Source organism: Pezoporus flaviventris, unplaced genomic scaffold (assembly GCF_033815535.1).
Source record: "Pezoporus flaviventris isolate CSIRO_AGI_PZ_B2104156 unplaced genomic scaffold, CSIRO_AGI_Pfla_v1 ptg000013l, whole genome shotgun sequence".
In the NCBI taxonomy this organism is placed as follows: Eukaryota; Metazoa; Chordata; class Aves; order Psittaciformes; family Psittacidae; genus Pezoporus; species Pezoporus flaviventris.
This window is the reverse complement of record NW_026892561.1, coordinates 7,202,663-7,217,952: the sequence shown is the minus strand read 5'-3', so window position 1 is coordinate 7,217,952 and position 15,290 is coordinate 7,202,663. Positions and strand designations below refer to the sequence as shown.

Below are 15,290 nucleotides of genomic sequence, written 5' to 3'. Positions count from 1 at the left end.
TTCCTCAACCCCACTCAGAACAAAGCACCACAGGAGTGCAGACACTGATACAGGTTTTGCAGACCTCCATGTCTCCTTTCAGGGGAGAGTGATGCCATGGGGGCCCCAAACACAGCACCCACAAACCCTTCAGGCCTGTGGACAATACTATATGGAGCAGCATCAGCTTTACGCTCGACCTTTGCCATTACTCAGACGTGTAGGACTTCACCCTAACAGTGTCACAGCTCTTTCCCAAGCTTCAATTTCAACACCTGAAGCAAAATACCAACCCAAGCCTTTAGGGCTGGAAGTTCATCTGCTGGGAGGTAATGAAGTGCCACTGGACTGCCCACCCAGCGCCAGACGTTATCCCTATGTGGGCCACTGCTAATTGCAGATCTGGTCATTAGCAAGGGAATGCAAATCTATGTATGTCCTGCTCATCACCTGTCACCTCCTTGACAGGAGCCTTTAGGAGCTGTGCAAGGAACGGATGTGGAGTTTAACAAAAGGGCTGAGGAAGCATCCGAAGGCAAAAGAAAGAGAGAAAAGTCATCAGCATCATTCCAGTGCACACCTCTCCCCCCTGTGGCATCTCCTGCGGGTGGCCAGCACCCAGCTGCTGCACGCCATGGACGGGAGGCTGGGTCAGAGCAGCATGCAGCAGACTGCTCCCACCAGCCGTGGAGGGGAGAGGGCTCTGCCTGGATCTGGAGGAAAAGAGGCCAGCCACGCATGGATAAGATGAATTGGTTGTCTCAGCAGCACCGGCAAAATGAGTGAGAGCAGCGGAGCCCGTGAGGCCCGGCCTGCTTTGTTTCAATTACAGCAGCTGCCAGAAGAAAAAGATAACCTCGATATTGATGGCAGGAGCGGCAGACAGAGGTGCCCTTGTGGCTGCTGGAGCAGGTAGAGGAGGAAGGGGGAGGAGGAGGAGGAGGGAGGGAGCAAGAGAGATGAAGGGGAACAGAGGCTCAGCCAGCAACCCATGGGAGAGCCTGTCTGGCTCCCCTGGGCTGGTGAGGAAGACCAACCTGATCCCGTTGTTCTCATTCCCGTGAGGAACAGCTCCTCTTCACCCTGGCTGGGTAGAGCATTCACCAGTCACTGGGTAGAGCATTCCCTGCAGAGACAGGGTGTAGGGGTGCAGAAATCCAGCTCAGAGCATCAGCCCGACACGCACCACACATGGCACCGCATAACACTGAGCAGAAAAGACATCTCTGCTCCTCGCTAAGGCTGTGGAGCCTTGAGAGATGGAGAGTTCATGGCAGGCATTGAGTGGGGCTGTTTGAGATAATGGATTGAGCTGGAGTGAAGTGCTATGGGGCTGGAGTTGAAGGCATGGGGCAGCCCAGGGTGCCTACCGGGGTGCACGCAACTTGAGGGCTGGGGAGCTCCACAATATGCTCACAGTGGGGGCTGGTCTGGGCACTGGAGCCAAGATGCCCAAGATGACTTTGGACTGTGTGTGGGAACTTTGGCCCCACAACAGCAGCTCAGGGCAGGCACCCCGACATCACACCTACAAACCGGGGATTGAGGTGTCCGGCCAAACTTCCCCCTTTGCAGTGCAGGTGAATGCCCTGCCCTGGGGGGCACTAAGCAGGAGGACGTATCCAGAAGGTAAGAAGAGATGGGGTCTCTTTGATCTTCGACCCCTTTACCTCTGCACAAGGGAATGCAAATCACTGCCAGCTCTATGGGGTCCACATCCCCCAAAGATGTGTGCCCTGTGCCCACCAAAAAGCCCAGGGCCAGCCTGTCCTGGGTGAGCTTCCTACGATCTCTGGAGAAGGAGCCCCACCAGAGACCAGGCTGAGCAGGGTTCGCTTCACAGAGGCTTTATTCACTCCGGATATTCGTATCATCTTCCGATCTCCCACAGCAGAGACCCCAGCATCCTCACCCCGTCCTCCCGGGGCAGTGGGTCCTTGATACAGCCCCTAGGTCTTCACGAGGGGACAAGGCCACCATCTTGCGGCCGCCCATCACCACTGCACATACCCGTGTGCAAGGCTTGGGGGTCCCCAGAAAGTGGCAGCTATGGGGGTACAGGGTTTAGATCATGGGGACCTGCGACTGGTGCCCGCATCCCCTGGGATCACACCTTGCGGGGCACACACTCTCCCTCCCCTCGCTCCAGGACACCCAGGGGTGCCAAGGATGGGCAGAATGTGCCAGCAGTGCTGCTCCCACCCCAGCTCTGGCCCTTCCACCCCTGTCCTGCTGCCCCGTGCGGTGTCAGCCAGCAGCGACCGGGACATCCCGGTTTGCACAGCAGGCTTCATGAAGCACGGAAAGGCAGGCAGGGGTGGAGGAGGGCTCAGAACTGAGCCCTGGGGCTGAGCATGTGGCACCCTGCAAGGTCGGAGGGGGATTTTCATCCCTGGTCACAGGATGGGAGCAATGACCCACATGGGGGATGCTGGAGGGGGTTATACCAATACTGCTAGTGATGAGCAGCCCAAAGCAAGTCCTTTCGTGCCTCTGGGAAGCGAGCTGGCATGGTCTGCACACTACTGGGTTCTGCAAGGCTGCCCACCCTGGTTTAGTGCTTATTTGCCTCCTTCTGCTTCTTCCCCTCATGATGGGGCTGGCCATGGTCTCCATGGGGCTGGCCATGGTCCCCATCGTGGTGGTGAGCATGGGTGGCACGTTCGTGGTCCCCACTTGGGTCTGTGGCTCTCTCGCTGCTGACCCCGTGGTGATGGTGAGGATGGACGGGGTTGTGCTGGTGGATGGGGGTCTCCGTCTCCTTCCCCTTTGGTTTGGGAAGCGGGCTCAGGGTTGCAGGGGCCTCCGTGGTGCTGTTAGCCTGAGGAGAGCAACACAAGGGCTAGTGCAGGGTGTGAGCGCACGCAGAGCCCTGCAGTGACCCTGCAAGCACAAATCTGAGCTGGGGTGGAGGTGGAGGAGCACCCATCATACGGAAGGCTGCACGGGTCAGAGCAAAGGCTTTGCAGGCCTGACCCAGAGAGGACAGGAGAGGCTGGAGCACATAGAGTAGAAGCCTCTGTACCTACATCCCTTGGCTCAAGTTGTCTGTGGTCGAAGGAATTCCTGAGCCAGGAAAGGGACTTTGCATTTAATATTTCCAGATGGATTTTTTCCTAGGAAGTGAGCAATTACCTGCCGAGCCCAGAGCTATGTCCCTTCTATCGCTCTGAGTGTGCCACCTCTGGTCCACAGCCTGCCCCTTTCTTACATCAGAACAGCCACAACCCTAGTTAGCTCTTCCAGACCTGAGCTATGACCCCATTAGTCCACTCCTTCTCCACTTGAAAGCTCTGACCTATTTAAGTGCCCTTACTCCAGACCTCTCATCACCTTCCCTCTCAACCACAGCTGAGTGTGGCTGCCAACCCGGAGCTGTCCCTGACATGAAGATAAGGTTGATGTGCAACGCCAGAGGAGAGAAGGGAGCCGGCTCCAGCGAGCATCCCTGCTCCTTACCTGCTGGGTGGTGTTGGCGTAGAGGGAGCAGTTGCCACAGAAGTCCTTGCTGTGGGTGAAGCGGATGGCCGACTCCACATAAGGGAAGTGGAGGAAGCTGTAGGGCAGCTGGATGTGGAAAGCCAGGCGGCCACACCTGCAGGGAGACACCACGGTCCAGCTCAAGCCATGGGCGGAGCTTTTGGAAGCCCATCAAACACCCCATAACCAGGAAAGCCCCAGCCGAGATGGGGCACACTCACCGGTCATAGACAAGGAAGTCATCCTTGTCACCCCCAAGGACCTGCCAGACATCGGGGTCCTCCGGCTCCGGCTGGAAGACAGGGATGCCCAGGGGGGCCTGGCGCTCCAGCTCCCAGAACATGGCGCGGGAGAGCGGTGCCTTCTCATTGACGATCATGTAGCGGACATCGACTGCGCCCCGCCGGGCCAGCTTGTCCCGCAGGCCCCCGAGGCTGTGGGGATGGAGGCAATGGGATGGGGGTGCCAGGGTGGGGGGCTGTGATGCTGTCCCCCAGTACAGCAGGGCTGGGTTTGGGGTAGGGGAGCAGGGCTCACCTGCGGGCCTGCTGCAGGCAGAAGTGTCAGCTGGCCTTCAGCAGAGCCACCACTGTCACCTGCCCCATAGCCCCCTCCATGGGGCTCAAGCCATTGATGCTCCACACCGGTGCCTCCTGGCAGAGCCGACTGCTGTTGTCTGCCCCTTCGGAGGCTGAGGCCAGCCCCAGCCCTAGCCAGGCAGCCAGAGCCAGCACCAGCAGCCCCATCCTGGACCCTGGACCCCCTGGCAGGGGGGAACAGGGCATTAGTGTCCCCTCTGCCCCAGGGCTCAACAGGATGGGTCCTCCCAGCCTCACTACAATCCCAACTCTCTCCATGCACCCCCCTCCAGGACAAACAGAGACTGGCGGGCAGTGTTGGACTGGTCCCAGCACAGCACTGGGAGCTGGAAACCACGCGTTGTGGGAGAAAACAAAAAGGGGATGGGGTGAGGGAATCGTGGTGCCCAGCTCCTGACAAACACAGCACCCTCACTGCAGTCTTCAGTGGGCACCCACTGCCACAGCTGAGTGTCCCCATCTGCCCTCAGCACCAAGCAATCGCTCCATCTATTAGGGGATGAAGGTCCTGCTCCCTCCCCCGTGGGTCTTCTCCACCCCGCTGACCCCAAAGCCCAAGCCCAACCTCAGCTAGGGGTCTGTCTTTGTCCCAGAGGCAGGCAGGGATGCAGCCCCTGACACCTCGGCTACCAGTGGGGAGTTACTGGGACTAGGATGGTTTCACCTTCAGGTCACCTTGAGAGTCTTTGGCTCCCCACGAAGCACTTTAGGGATGCACAGAGCCTTCAAACCCCTGCTCCCTAATATCTGCCTGAAGCCCCTTCCTCTCACAGCCCACCTAACCCAGCCCACCCAAAGAAATACGGGCATCCCTCCAGCATCCACATTTAATGGGCAGGGGGAGGACACGGGGCCGAAGCGGGAGCAGGGGGCTGCAGGGTTTGTTCAAGATGGATAGATGCATCTACCCCCAACTCCCAGCCCTCTCCCCCATGAGAACGGGCCCCAGTACCGCACTTCTCACTGCTGTCCTCCGGCCGGACCTCCCTCCTGGTGGCTCCAGCGGCTCCTGGCAATGCCCACCCGGCCCCGGTCTCCCTTTTATCTCTTGTCCACTCTCCCCGCCCAGGAGGGAGGAGAGGAGTTTGGCTGGAGAGGGGACGGCGCCCCGGCCACCGCCGCCTGCCTCGGGGGACGGCAACAAGGCAGGCACTGTCCCGCTCGGTGCCACGCAGCCTCGGGGTCCTGCTGCTGCAGCCAGTCCCAGCCTCGCTGGGGCAAAGCGGTGCCTGGTGCTGGGCTGGAGCAGAGGGTGCCAGGCAGTGCCGCAGGGAAAAGATGGTCACGGCCGCTCGAACCCCCCCCCCCCCCCCCCACGGGCACAGGAGCACTGGGGGCATTGCCAAGGGCACTGCTTGCAGCGAAGGGCTGCAGGACCCGCACCCCTGGGGTGCCACAGCTCCCTGCCCTGCAGGATGCCACCCCAAAGGCCATGCTGTCCTGCTGCACTGTGCCACGACTGCTCTTAGACCCCACTGTGCCTGGCCCCACAGCAAGCCCCCAGTGTCCAGTCTCATGCCTCCTGCCCAGCCCCACGCTGAGGGGGCTGCGGTGGTGTGAAAAGCCTGCATTCCCTTGGGAAATCAGCACCAGTGGATTCTGCCCCTCAGGCGAGCAGGAGGAGCTCTCCTCTCTGGTCACACATAGATGTCTCCACAAATATTTGAGCAGTTTTATCGTACCTGTGCTCTCCACAAAAACATGATAAGGCCGGAGCAGACACAGTGGGGGCAGCAGCACGGCCCAGACACATAAAGGGGGGACACAGTCTTCTGAAAACAGCCATAAGCAGCAGGGAATTGCTGCCGGGGCTGGAGGGGCTCAGGCACGTCAGCAAGGACGTGAGGCCATGGGCTGTGGTCCGGGGTCAACCTGGTGCAGCCCCGTCCCATGACCGATGTCAGACCCTGTCACCCTTCACATGCACACTGTTCCCCCCAGGCCAGTCCGGGTTCCCTGCGCACTGCGAAGCACCCAGCACTGAGCAGGGACGCACATCCCACACTGCGAGTCCTGACCCAGCAGGATTCCCGCTGTCAGGAATGACCCAGCACAGCCACGGGCCGTTTCACCTCCAGTCCCAGGGGACCCCAAGCCACCACGGGCTCCTCTCTCCCTTTGCTCACCCCGGGGCCGGTGGCCGCGGTGCGTGTGGTTATCAGCCTGGTTTCTGCCCTGCAAACAGGCTGTACGCGCTGTCAGCACCCTTAGCGTCCAGCCGCCGCACATGCCTGGCTTTACACGAGCCAGAGCAGCTCCCACGCCGTGCCGACACAGCCTCCACCGACTCATCCCCCCGGGAAGCCATTCCCGTGCACCGCCAGCTCCCTTCCCGGTCCCCAGCCCGGCCAGTTGCATGCCGGGGAGGAGCGAACTGAACCGCCTCCGGGGCCGGCGCTGCCCGGCATCCCCTTCGCCCGCAGCCTTGACCCCGGTGAGCCGCAGGCCGAGGGCGAACCGGGGCCCCGTGGGGCGGGCGGGTGGCGGGGGGGGGGGGGGAAGACACAGGGCAAGGGCTGGGACAGGCGGCGGTGGGAGCGGGAGCAGAGCGGGAGGGAGGGAGGGCAGGAGGGAGCCCGCGCCGTCCGGCCCCTGCCCATGCGCTCACCCCAGCAAGGACCCTGCTCCCCATGGTGCTGTGGAGCAGCCGAGGGTCCCACCGGGGCTCCGCTGGCCCCTGCTCCCCCGTGGCAGTTGGGGGTTGCAGCCCCAGCGTGGCAGAGCCCGGTGCCCTGCCTGTGCCTCTTGTGGGGGCTGGTGGAAGGGGATGTTTAAGCAGCTCCCCCCCCCAGTGCACCTCGGTGGGGTGAGGAAGCCTCAGTGGCATGCTGCAGGGAGGCGATGCCGAGTGGGGTTTTGGACACAAAACAGAGCATTTTCCCTTCTTTGTAGTGATGGGTATGTGTGTGGGGAGGCAGGCCCCTTTTCCTGCAGTGTCTCTTCTCTTTCACCCACTGCACCCTAAAGCGAGGTCACGGCCCCGAGCCTGTTGCAGGGAGCACAGTAGCTCCGCACTGTCCTCGTTGGGGAGGGGAGAGCACATCAGTGATCCTGCTGCTCACCCCCACCATTTGTGGACACTACAGGCACAAGAGCCCTTTAGCTGTAACCAGAGTGTAGCTCCCTATTTACCAGTCCATCCTCCACGTTGCTGGTGCTGGAACAGAACATTCTCTCCCTGCCCAACCCGTGTCCCTGTAGTCTTGCTTACACATGCAGCACATCTCCTTCACCCCAATTACCCCCAGCCTCCTTGCAGCATCCTTGAGGGGCAAAGGGCTCCAGCAGGGACCTGCAGGACTGCAGCCAAGGCTCAGGGCTTTCCTCCTGTGCGACCCCAGGCACAGATGTGCAGTCGGGCAGCATAGCAAAGGGGTGGTGGGATGGTTTGGCATCTTTGGGCAGCTCTTTGCAGGTGGTCTAAAGCTGGGTGCCCTTACACAGAGTGCATTGGCTTGTGAGACCCACTTATTTTAAATACACTCTTTTAAGGGGTGCAGATTTACGTGCATCAGTGCTTGCAAATGCACTCAGGCTCTGTGCAAGGTGGGGAATGACTGCTTCCCGTGACCAACAAACCCCCCTGACCCCATGCATCCTCCCCACAGCCTGACCAGCCATGGCAGCCTCACTGAGCCGCCCCTTCTTCATCTCTCTCCACGTGCCCTATAGGCAGGGCTGGGCCCAGGACCTGGCCAACACCTTCCGCTTCCAGCCCATAGCCATGCGGGAGACGTCGCGGGTCCGGCAGCTGGCTCTGTGCCGGGGATGCGCCGTCTTCCTCCTCAATGAGCGCCTGAACCCAGCACCTGCCACTGATTCTTCCCATGAATTCCTCTACGACGTGGACCCCCGGCCCACCTTGGGCACAGCCTCCAATGTCTGCTTCGAGGTGGACGATGTGCCGGGGCTCTGCAGGCAGCTGCAGAGCCAGGGATGCTCTGTGCCAGTGCCTCCCACCGAGGTAAGGGATGACGGCGGGTCCGTCACCTATGGGGTGGTGAGCTCCATTGTGGGCAACATCAGCCATACCCTTCTGGACCGATCCTGCTACCGGGGACCCTTCCTGCCCGGCTTCCAGCCCATCCAAGGAGCATCCTCGGCCACAGGGGATGGGATCGAGATCACCGACTTCGACCACATCACGTACGTGTGCCGGCGGGGCGGTACGCGGGCAGCTCTGGACTGGTACCAGCGCTGCTTCGGCTTCCGACGCTTCCTGCTGAACCCGAAGGAGAGGCCAGAGAAGGGGTATGTGCTTGGGGGGCAGGGGACGGGGATGCTGCTCCGTGCACTGCAGAGCGCCCAGGGTGCCCCAGGACATGGCTGCAAGCTCGTCCTCGCTGAGTCCCTCTCCAAGGATGGCACCAACCAAGTCGACACCTTCCTAGAGCAGCACGGTGGGGCCGGGATCCAGCACATCGGCCTCCGCACCACTGACATTGTTACCACGACCAGGACGTTGCAGCAGTGGGGAGCGAGGTTCTTTACACCCCCAGGCACCTACTACAGCCAGGATGGCAAAGCAGAGGAGATCCAAGGGGCCGGGCAGGACCCACACACACTGGCAGAGCTGGGCATCCTGCTGGACACCACAGCACCCAGGGACAAGGGCATTGATGCTGCAGAGAGTCTTTCCCAGGAGTATCTGATGCAGATCTTCACCCATCCCATCTTCTCTGAAGAGACTTTCTTCCTGGAGCTCATTGACCGGCGGGGAGCACCAGGCTTCGGGGAAGGCAATATACGGGCACTGTGGAAAGCTGTGCAGATCTATATGGACCAGCAGCAGTAGTGGCAACGCTGTGGTCCTCCTTCAGCTCCTCATCCTCTCTGGTCCATCCCTGGGGCAATACAGGGACGGCTGCAGATCAAGCCAGAGCCAGCTTCATGTGGGAGCACATGGCTCAGGGCCATGTCCAGACTCTGAGCATCCCCCATGATGGAGGGTAATTTCTCTCTTCCCTGGGTTCCCAGTGATTTATTGACCTCACGTGAAGAACTCTTCCTTCATTTCATGTTAACTTAATGAGACTTGCTCTGCACGGCTATGAACACTGCTGGCACAGCAACTCCCACCCCATAGGGGGATGAGGGGCTGCCAGAGGGGAGCAGATAATACAGGAGCCATGGACACTGCCATTCATCAATGGCTGCCACCAGAGCATGGCCAGCCCCTGTGTAGGGCAAGTGATGGGCTCTTGCTCCTCTCCATTAAAGAATTAACTTGCAAGCACTGCTTTGCTTTCTCCTCTCCTCCCATTTAAGATGTGATGAGTGACCCTCAAATCAGGCTTTCCCCAGTCCTGCAGTCCCTAAATTGAGGCCACTTGCCCCTTGGACACCCCCAGGACAGGCCCCTGTCCCTGCCACCCCCCAGGCTTGTGCCTTTGCAAGGATGCTCCTGTGCATCACAGTCAGAGAAAAGCCATGGCCTGAGCACAGGAACAGCCTGATGGAAGAGGGCAGGAGCCGAGCAGGGCCCAGGGCTGATGCCTGCCCTCGCTGCAGAGGTGCTCTGGGTGCCGCATTTGGGGTCACCAGCACTTAATGCTCAGCTGAGGGATTCATGGGTGCATTAACGAAGTAATCCCTTGCTGTCCCCTGCCCAGATGCAGAGATCCTGCGGGCCATCCTCACATTCAACCACGGGCTGCCCCACATCTCGGCACAGTGCAACAGAGGCAGAAAGTCACTTACAAAACCCACACACTCTTTAGATTTATTATTAGAAAGCCTGTGGCTCAGGTTCGGTAAAAACAAGTGTATAAAAAGGGCTGTGGGAGGCCGGGAAGGGGACAGCAGGATCCACAATCCCTGCCTGGCAGATGAGGTGCACGCGGAGACAGGGCTGCAGGAGCAATGTGGCCACAGCCTTCCTGCTGCCACGAGCCCACAGTGCTGGAGCAGCGGTTGTATGGAGCCAGATAAGCCCAGGAGGGCTCCAACCAAGGCAGGAGGGCAAGCCTGGCTCCTGGCACATCCAGTATCATAGGGGCCACATCAAGGCACAGCTCCCTATGGGGGAGCCTGGTGGATTCTGCAAGGAACGGGGCACTGTTACAGGGCTGTGAACTGGGCTCACAGTAATACAGGGGAATGCCATGCGCACACCACAGGCAGGACTCACGGCAGCACAGGGCTCTGGTGGTCTCATGTTGAAGGTGCCATCATGGGGCAGTTGGTGGCCGGAGAAAGGCGCGGAGGGAGAGCTGTGTCCCAGGGCTGGTGCTGCCTGTGCCCTGTGCCTTTGCCCCTCGCTTCCTCTTGGAGCCCTGTGGAAACACAGCAGGGCTCAACCCAACCCCACGGCCCCCATGGATCCCCTCTGGAGGAAGGGGACCCTGCTACTGGGAACACACAGGGGCAATGCCCCAGGACGGGGATGCTCCTTGGCCTCAGCACAAACCCCAGGGGGACTCCAGCACCACACAGCAGAGCCTGACCCCCAGCAGCTCCTGGGGCCCCCTGCACCCTCCAGCAATGCTCACCTGGCCAGGGTTGCTCCCCTTCTCTCGCTGCTTCTCACACGCTTTCAGGACCTGAAGGAAGCACAAGAGAGCCCAGAGCTGACGAGCAGCCAGGTCCTGGAGCTGAGGCCGCCCACAGAGGTTGGGGGGATGCCAGAGGCTCTCCCAGGAGCCCAGGAAGACTCAGGGAGGGGAGGAAAGGCCCCAGGGGCCCCCAGTACCTTCTTCATAGCTGTGGAGACAGCTGAGGCATGGAATTCCTTCTCTGTCACCCAGCGGGATGGGGATGAGGCAGGGTCGAGGGTCACATCCCCATCCAGGGACAAGGAGTAGACCACGTATGTCTGGTGGATGTGAGAGAAGATGTGGACGACCTGTGAGGGGATGGGAAGACGTATGAAAAGGGCAGCAGGCAGCAGAGGATGCACTGCACAGCTCCCCCACAAGTGCACGAGGTCTGCCAAGGCTCTGAGGAGCGGGGCAGGACTCCGGAGGGATGACAACAGGGAAGGGGGGAACCCTCTTCGCCCCATGCTAAATCCCCCATGGCTGCGCACAGGGGACTCGCGCTGCATCCATCCAGCTCCAGGCCCACCTCTCCGATGAGCTGCAGGTCTCCAGCCACCACAGGCTGCCCTATCCAGGCCCGGAGGTGCTCGGCCAGTGCCTCCCTCTGCTTCTCCTCCTGTAGATCCTGAGCCAGTGGGAGACTTGGGAACTCCCACAGCCCGGCCAGGAGACCTGGAGAGGGTGCACGGCAGGGATGTGAGACAACCAAGGGGCACATCTGGGGACACTGAGCCCCACCACAACCTGCAGGGACTCCCTTCCCCATCCCAGCAGCATGGACATCACTGGTGCATCCCTCCCCCAGGCTGCTCTGCCCCCCATGCAGGTGGGAAGGGGCAGTGCGAGGCCTTCGCCCCCCTCCCGCCCAGCCCCATCACCTGAGCTGGGTCTCTGCACGATGAGGTACTCGAGGCCCCTCCGCTCCAGCACGCACGTGGCCGCTCGCGCCACCCGCAGCTGCTTCTTGGCTGCTTTCCGGGGGAAGTTGGTGACCCCCAGGCTGCTGTCCCACGGCTCCGCGGCCGGAGGGCACAGGGAGCAGCCCCCAGCACCTGCAAACACCCAGGTAACACTCACCACAGGGCTCAGCCCAGGAGCCACATCAGGGGTCTTCCCAGGCGCTTACCACAGTCCTCAACATCAGGCAATGGGGTGGCTTTTCCAAGCAGCTTCTGAGAGGCAGAGGCCAGCTCCTTCTCCACCTGCAAGGAAGGGACGTGGATAAGCACAGGCTCATCCACCAGCCCACCCTGTCCCCATGCACGGTGACCCCTTAAGGCCTGGTTTTGGGGCTATACTTGCCCTGAGCCGTGCTCGGCAGTGCTGTTTCACAGGGCACTCCCCACACAGTGGGGCCTTGGGCACACACACAGTTGCTCCCAGCTCCATCAGGGCTTGGTTAAAATCCCCCGGGCGGCTCCTGTCTACCAGGGCATTGGCCATGTCCCTGGAAGAAACAGCAGTGAGCAATGTGGGGCTCTGCAGGGAGAGGGCTCAGGACCTCTGCCTGCCTCCTGCCTCTGAGGGGAGATGCTCTATCCCAGGCAGGCACAAACAACACAGCTCCTTTCCCCACCATTCCCAGTAGCATCTGCTTCCCAAGAGCTTCTGCACCACATGGATCTCTCCCTTTGCAGGCTCAGCTGCCCAGGGCTCCCAAGTGATCCTGCCCTTGGGCACCAACAGCCACAGCCACAGCTTGGAGCAGGGACGGAGCATTCCCCTTACCAGAGCCGGTCAATGACAGCCGGGCTGCTGGAGTCAGCACCAATGCACCGCAGCCGGCACAGGACCCGGATCACGTTCCCATCCACAACACCAGTAGCCTGGGACAAGGAGCAGGGATTAGCATGCCAGGAGATGCCCGTGCTCCCAGCAAGGCAGGCAGCTGGGGTGCTCCTGGGACAGAAGGAGCACACAAGGCCCTGGGGAGCCCCTGGTTTGTGAGACCCAACAGCGGGACCTGGGTGGCAGAGAGGGGACACGGGTCCACCGATGTCCAGCTCTCACCTGCCCATACGAGATGGATGCGATGGCTGCTGCCGTGTACCGGCCCACTCCTGGCAGCAGCTTCTGCAGGTCCTCAGCTGTCCTGGGCATCTGACCAGCCAGCTCAGACACCACCTGGCAGAGAGGGGACGAGGTCAGGGGAGCAACCAGGGGATGTGTGTGCGACCCCCTTTCCCTGCGGTAAGACAGGATCCCAGCCTCTGTAGGCTTGTGCACCAGCACACAGCCCCAGTGAGACAGGGCAGCTGTGAGCCAGCACCAACACATGGACCACAGATGCCCCCCACAACCCGGCACCAGGGCACCTTCCTCGCTGCCTCCTGCAGACGCTTCCCTCTCGAGTAGTAGCCAAGTCCAGCCCACAGCTCATTCACCTCCTGCTCCAAGAGACACAGTGCACTGTTAGGAAGAGCCACGAGGGCAGGGAGAACACCCGGTCCTAGCAGTGCTCACCTCCAGGGATGCCTGTGCCAGAGCCTGCAGCGTTGGCCACTTCTGCATTACAGAGAAAGAGATGTCAGGGACAAGCAGAGCCGTGCTCTGCAGCCAGGGTTCTGCCACAGCAAGTGGGTAAGTGCACAAAGGGGCAGCCTGTGGGCACAGGACTCTGTAGGGCAGCAGTTACCTGCATCCAGCGGTTGTAGTAGTCGATCACTGTAGCCACCTGTGTCTGCTGGAGCATGATCTCAGACACCCACACTGCAGGGAGCACGGCAGGGATCAGAGCAGAGGCATCAATGCCACGCACATCTGCTATTGCCGTGTTAGCACTGACTGCAAGCATTACACCAACATCCAACCCATGGGGCCCCTTCCCATCCTTCACCCTCCCCACTGGCTGCCGTACAGGAGCTCCCTCAGGCCCCATGTGGGCTCTGCAACCCTCCAGCACCTTTCCAGGAGGGTCAGTGACTCTTGTGGCCACTCCAGGCAGCTTGTTCCAATGATGGGAACTGAAGCCGTATTTCCCCACCAGGCCACATTGCACATCCACATCAGGAGGCTGCAGGGAGTGGGGTACCCCATGCACACCAGGGTGCAGTCTCTGCTCCTCACCTGCATATGCCCGTCTGTCAGCATCTGGCTCAGTTGCTGCCTGAAAGGGGAAGGAGATAGAATACGAGAAACAAGGTGACACAGGGCCCCACTGCAGAGGGGACCTGCGTATAAAATAAAATTGCTTTTGGTATTGTTTGAACACTGCATGGGAATCTGCAAGGAAATGTCTCCCCCAGGCACTCAGAGGTTCTGAGTGCAGGCTGATCAAGTGACAGCCAAAGCACCTTCTCCCTGATTCCATAGCAAGAGTTTACCTTAGAGCTTCAAAATCCCACCAGAGGAACTGCCCCAGATCCAAGCCCCTCTACACAGAAGCAGTCACAGGCAAATCCCACACAAGGGCCTCGCAGTTCCGGCACCCCTCAGACAGATGTTGCTGTAGAGCTGATGCCCACCCCCAGCACCCTGATCACCATCCAGCCACTTGCTGCCAGGCTGAGCACTAATAAAAACGCTTGGCCAGCTGACAGCAAATACATGGAAAACCTTTTCCTTGCAGCAAGGTGCCATGGATTCAGGAACAATATGGGTCTGAAAGACAACTGGACTGTTACTGAAGAAAAGTTGGAGGTTATGCTCGAGACTTGTGGTCTCACCCTGTGTCCTCCTTCGCTCTTTATACCCCGAGACTGGCTACAAACCACCAGCTACAGAACTGCCAGGACTGGCTGGGAGCATGATCCCATTTCCAGCAGCATCTTCCATGCAGTTCAGAATGCACTGCACACCATGGTCACCTCAGCAACACCCCCTTAAGGCAGAGGGGCTGCTTCCCCATGACACCTCCCGGTTTCCAGTTGCCCCCCCTTACCCGTGTCCTCCAGGGAAGGTCCCGCTTGCACCTGTCGTACCAAGCGAGCAGATTGCTGCGCAGGGCCTCGGTCTCAGCCGGGTCGCTGAAGAGATGCCGGGAGCACGGCGGGGACGGCGCTGGAGCTGGGGCCGCTGCCGGGGGGAGGCACGGGGTCAAGCTTGGGCGTGGATGCAGAAGGGCTGCGGGGCCCGAATGCAGCACCACCGGGCCACCTGCGGGACCCCGACGGACCCGCTGCGGGTGCATGAGCACCGGCAGCTGCCCAGGCGGGGGGCGCCGCTCCCCGCAGAGGATACCTCGCGTCCCCCAAGCCCCTTCCCCCCCACCAGGCACCTCTGCGGGGTGACGCGTCCTTCCTGCTCCGCCGCGCAGAAGGGGCCACCCTCGGGCCGCTCCTCCGGAGCCCCCCGGCGGCGGCGGCCGCGGCCCGGAGCTGGCTCATGTCCGGCCGGTGCCCGCCGGGACCGGGAGCCGGGGCGGCGCCACGCGAGACTTTCCCGGGTAAACGTTTCCCTCCCAGCGCCCCGCCCACTTTCCGCGTCTCAGCCAATCGGAGCGAAGCGCGGGGCGGGCTGACTCACGCCCTCCCGGTCAGCCAGGGAGAAGGGGCGGGACCTCCCGCCCGCCGGAGCCAATCAGCGCTCCGGGGGGAGAAACGAGGCTTCTTCCTTCTCTCGCCGGTCCCAGCGGCCTCACGAAGGACCCCAAGGGGTTGCCCCAGGTAAGCGCCTGTTTACTTAAACAACAAATTTCGGCTGAAAAGGGGTTTTGGAGAAGAGACAAAAATCCCCGCTGGCGGCTGGCGGGACC

The 15,290-nt window shown here is 61.0% G+C and overlaps 3 protein-coding genes across 6 annotated transcripts in view; 1 reads left to right on the top strand and 2 right to left on the bottom strand.

Moving 5' to 3' along the window:
• Nucleotides 1-1,810: 1,810 nt before the first annotated feature.
• The window catches only part of LOC133268405 (selenoprotein Pb-like), a 92,151-nt gene continuing 78,671 nt past the window's right edge, over nt 1,811-15,290 (bottom strand). Inside the window, exons 2-5 of the mRNA XM_061451420.1 lie at nt 3,997-4,222; nt 3,681-3,893; nt 3,439-3,574; nt 1,811-2,800 (exon numbers count right to left, since the gene is read on the bottom strand). Coding sequence (XP_061307404.1) covers nt 2,534-2,800; nt 3,439-3,574; nt 3,681-3,893; nt 3,997-4,205 — 825 coding nt within the window. The 5' untranslated portion in view covers nt 4,206-4,222 and the 3' untranslated portion in view covers nt 1,811-2,533. The remainder of the gene's footprint in view (nt 2,801-3,438; nt 3,575-3,680; nt 3,894-3,996; nt 4,223-15,290) is intronic.
• On the top strand, nt 6,405-8,910 carry HPDL (4-hydroxyphenylpyruvate dioxygenase like). Of its 2 annotated transcripts, none has more exons than XM_061451055.1 (2): nt 6,405-6,492; nt 7,731-8,910. In XM_061451055.1, the coding sequence occupies exon 2, from the start codon at nt 7,783-7,785 to the stop codon at nt 8,851-8,853; it is 1,071 nt and encodes a 356-aa protein (XP_061307039.1). In that variant the 5' UTR covers nt 6,405-6,492; nt 7,731-7,782; the 3' UTR covers nt 8,854-8,910. The 2 variants fall into 2 exon arrangements, with proteins under 2 accessions (XP_061307039.1, XP_061307038.1); XM_061451054.1 differs by having other exon boundaries at nt 7,667-8,910.
• On the bottom strand, nt 9,755-15,199 carry MUTYH (mutY DNA glycosylase). Of its 3 annotated transcripts, XM_061451411.1 has the most exons (16): nt 15,096-15,199; nt 14,814-15,064; nt 14,478-14,611; nt 13,664-13,703; nt 13,233-13,306; nt 13,061-13,102; nt 12,913-12,984; nt 12,608-12,721; nt 12,326-12,423; nt 11,900-12,044; nt 11,724-11,799; nt 11,476-11,649; nt 11,124-11,269; nt 10,750-10,902; nt 10,550-10,600; nt 9,755-10,333 (listed from the first exon to the last, which is right to left on the bottom strand). In XM_061451411.1, exons 2-16 carry the CDS (start codon nt 14,920-14,922, stop codon nt 10,229-10,231), a joined length of 1,533 nt encoding a protein of 510 aa, XP_061307395.1. In that variant the 5' UTR covers nt 14,923-15,064; nt 15,096-15,199; the 3' UTR covers nt 9,755-10,228. The 3 variants fall into 3 exon arrangements, with proteins under 3 accessions (XP_061307395.1, XP_061307393.1, XP_061307394.1); XM_061451409.1 differs by lacking the exon at nt 11,900-12,044 and having other exon boundaries at nt 10,210-10,333; nt 11,476-11,669; nt 15,096-15,198; XM_061451410.1 differs by lacking the exon at nt 11,900-12,044 and having other exon boundaries at nt 10,210-10,333; nt 11,476-11,669; nt 14,814-15,170.

Coding starts and splice junctions, on each gene's coding strand:
- MUTYH (XM_061451411.1), bottom strand. CDS start 14,922: ATGAGCCAGCTCCGGGCCGCGGCCGCCGCCGCCGGGGGGCTCCGGAGG. Junction 13,307..13,663: donor TGACAGACGGGCATATGCAG/GTGAGGAGCAGA, acceptor TGCTCCCTGCAG/TGTGGGTGTCTGAGATCATG. Junction 12,045..12,325: donor GCTGTCATTGACCGGCTCTG/GTAAGGGGAATG, acceptor TGTTTCTTCCAG/GGACATGGCCAATGCCCTGG.
- HPDL (XM_061451054.1), top strand. CDS start 7,678: ATGGCAGCCTCACTGAGCCGCCCCTTCTTCATCTCTCTCCACGTGCCC.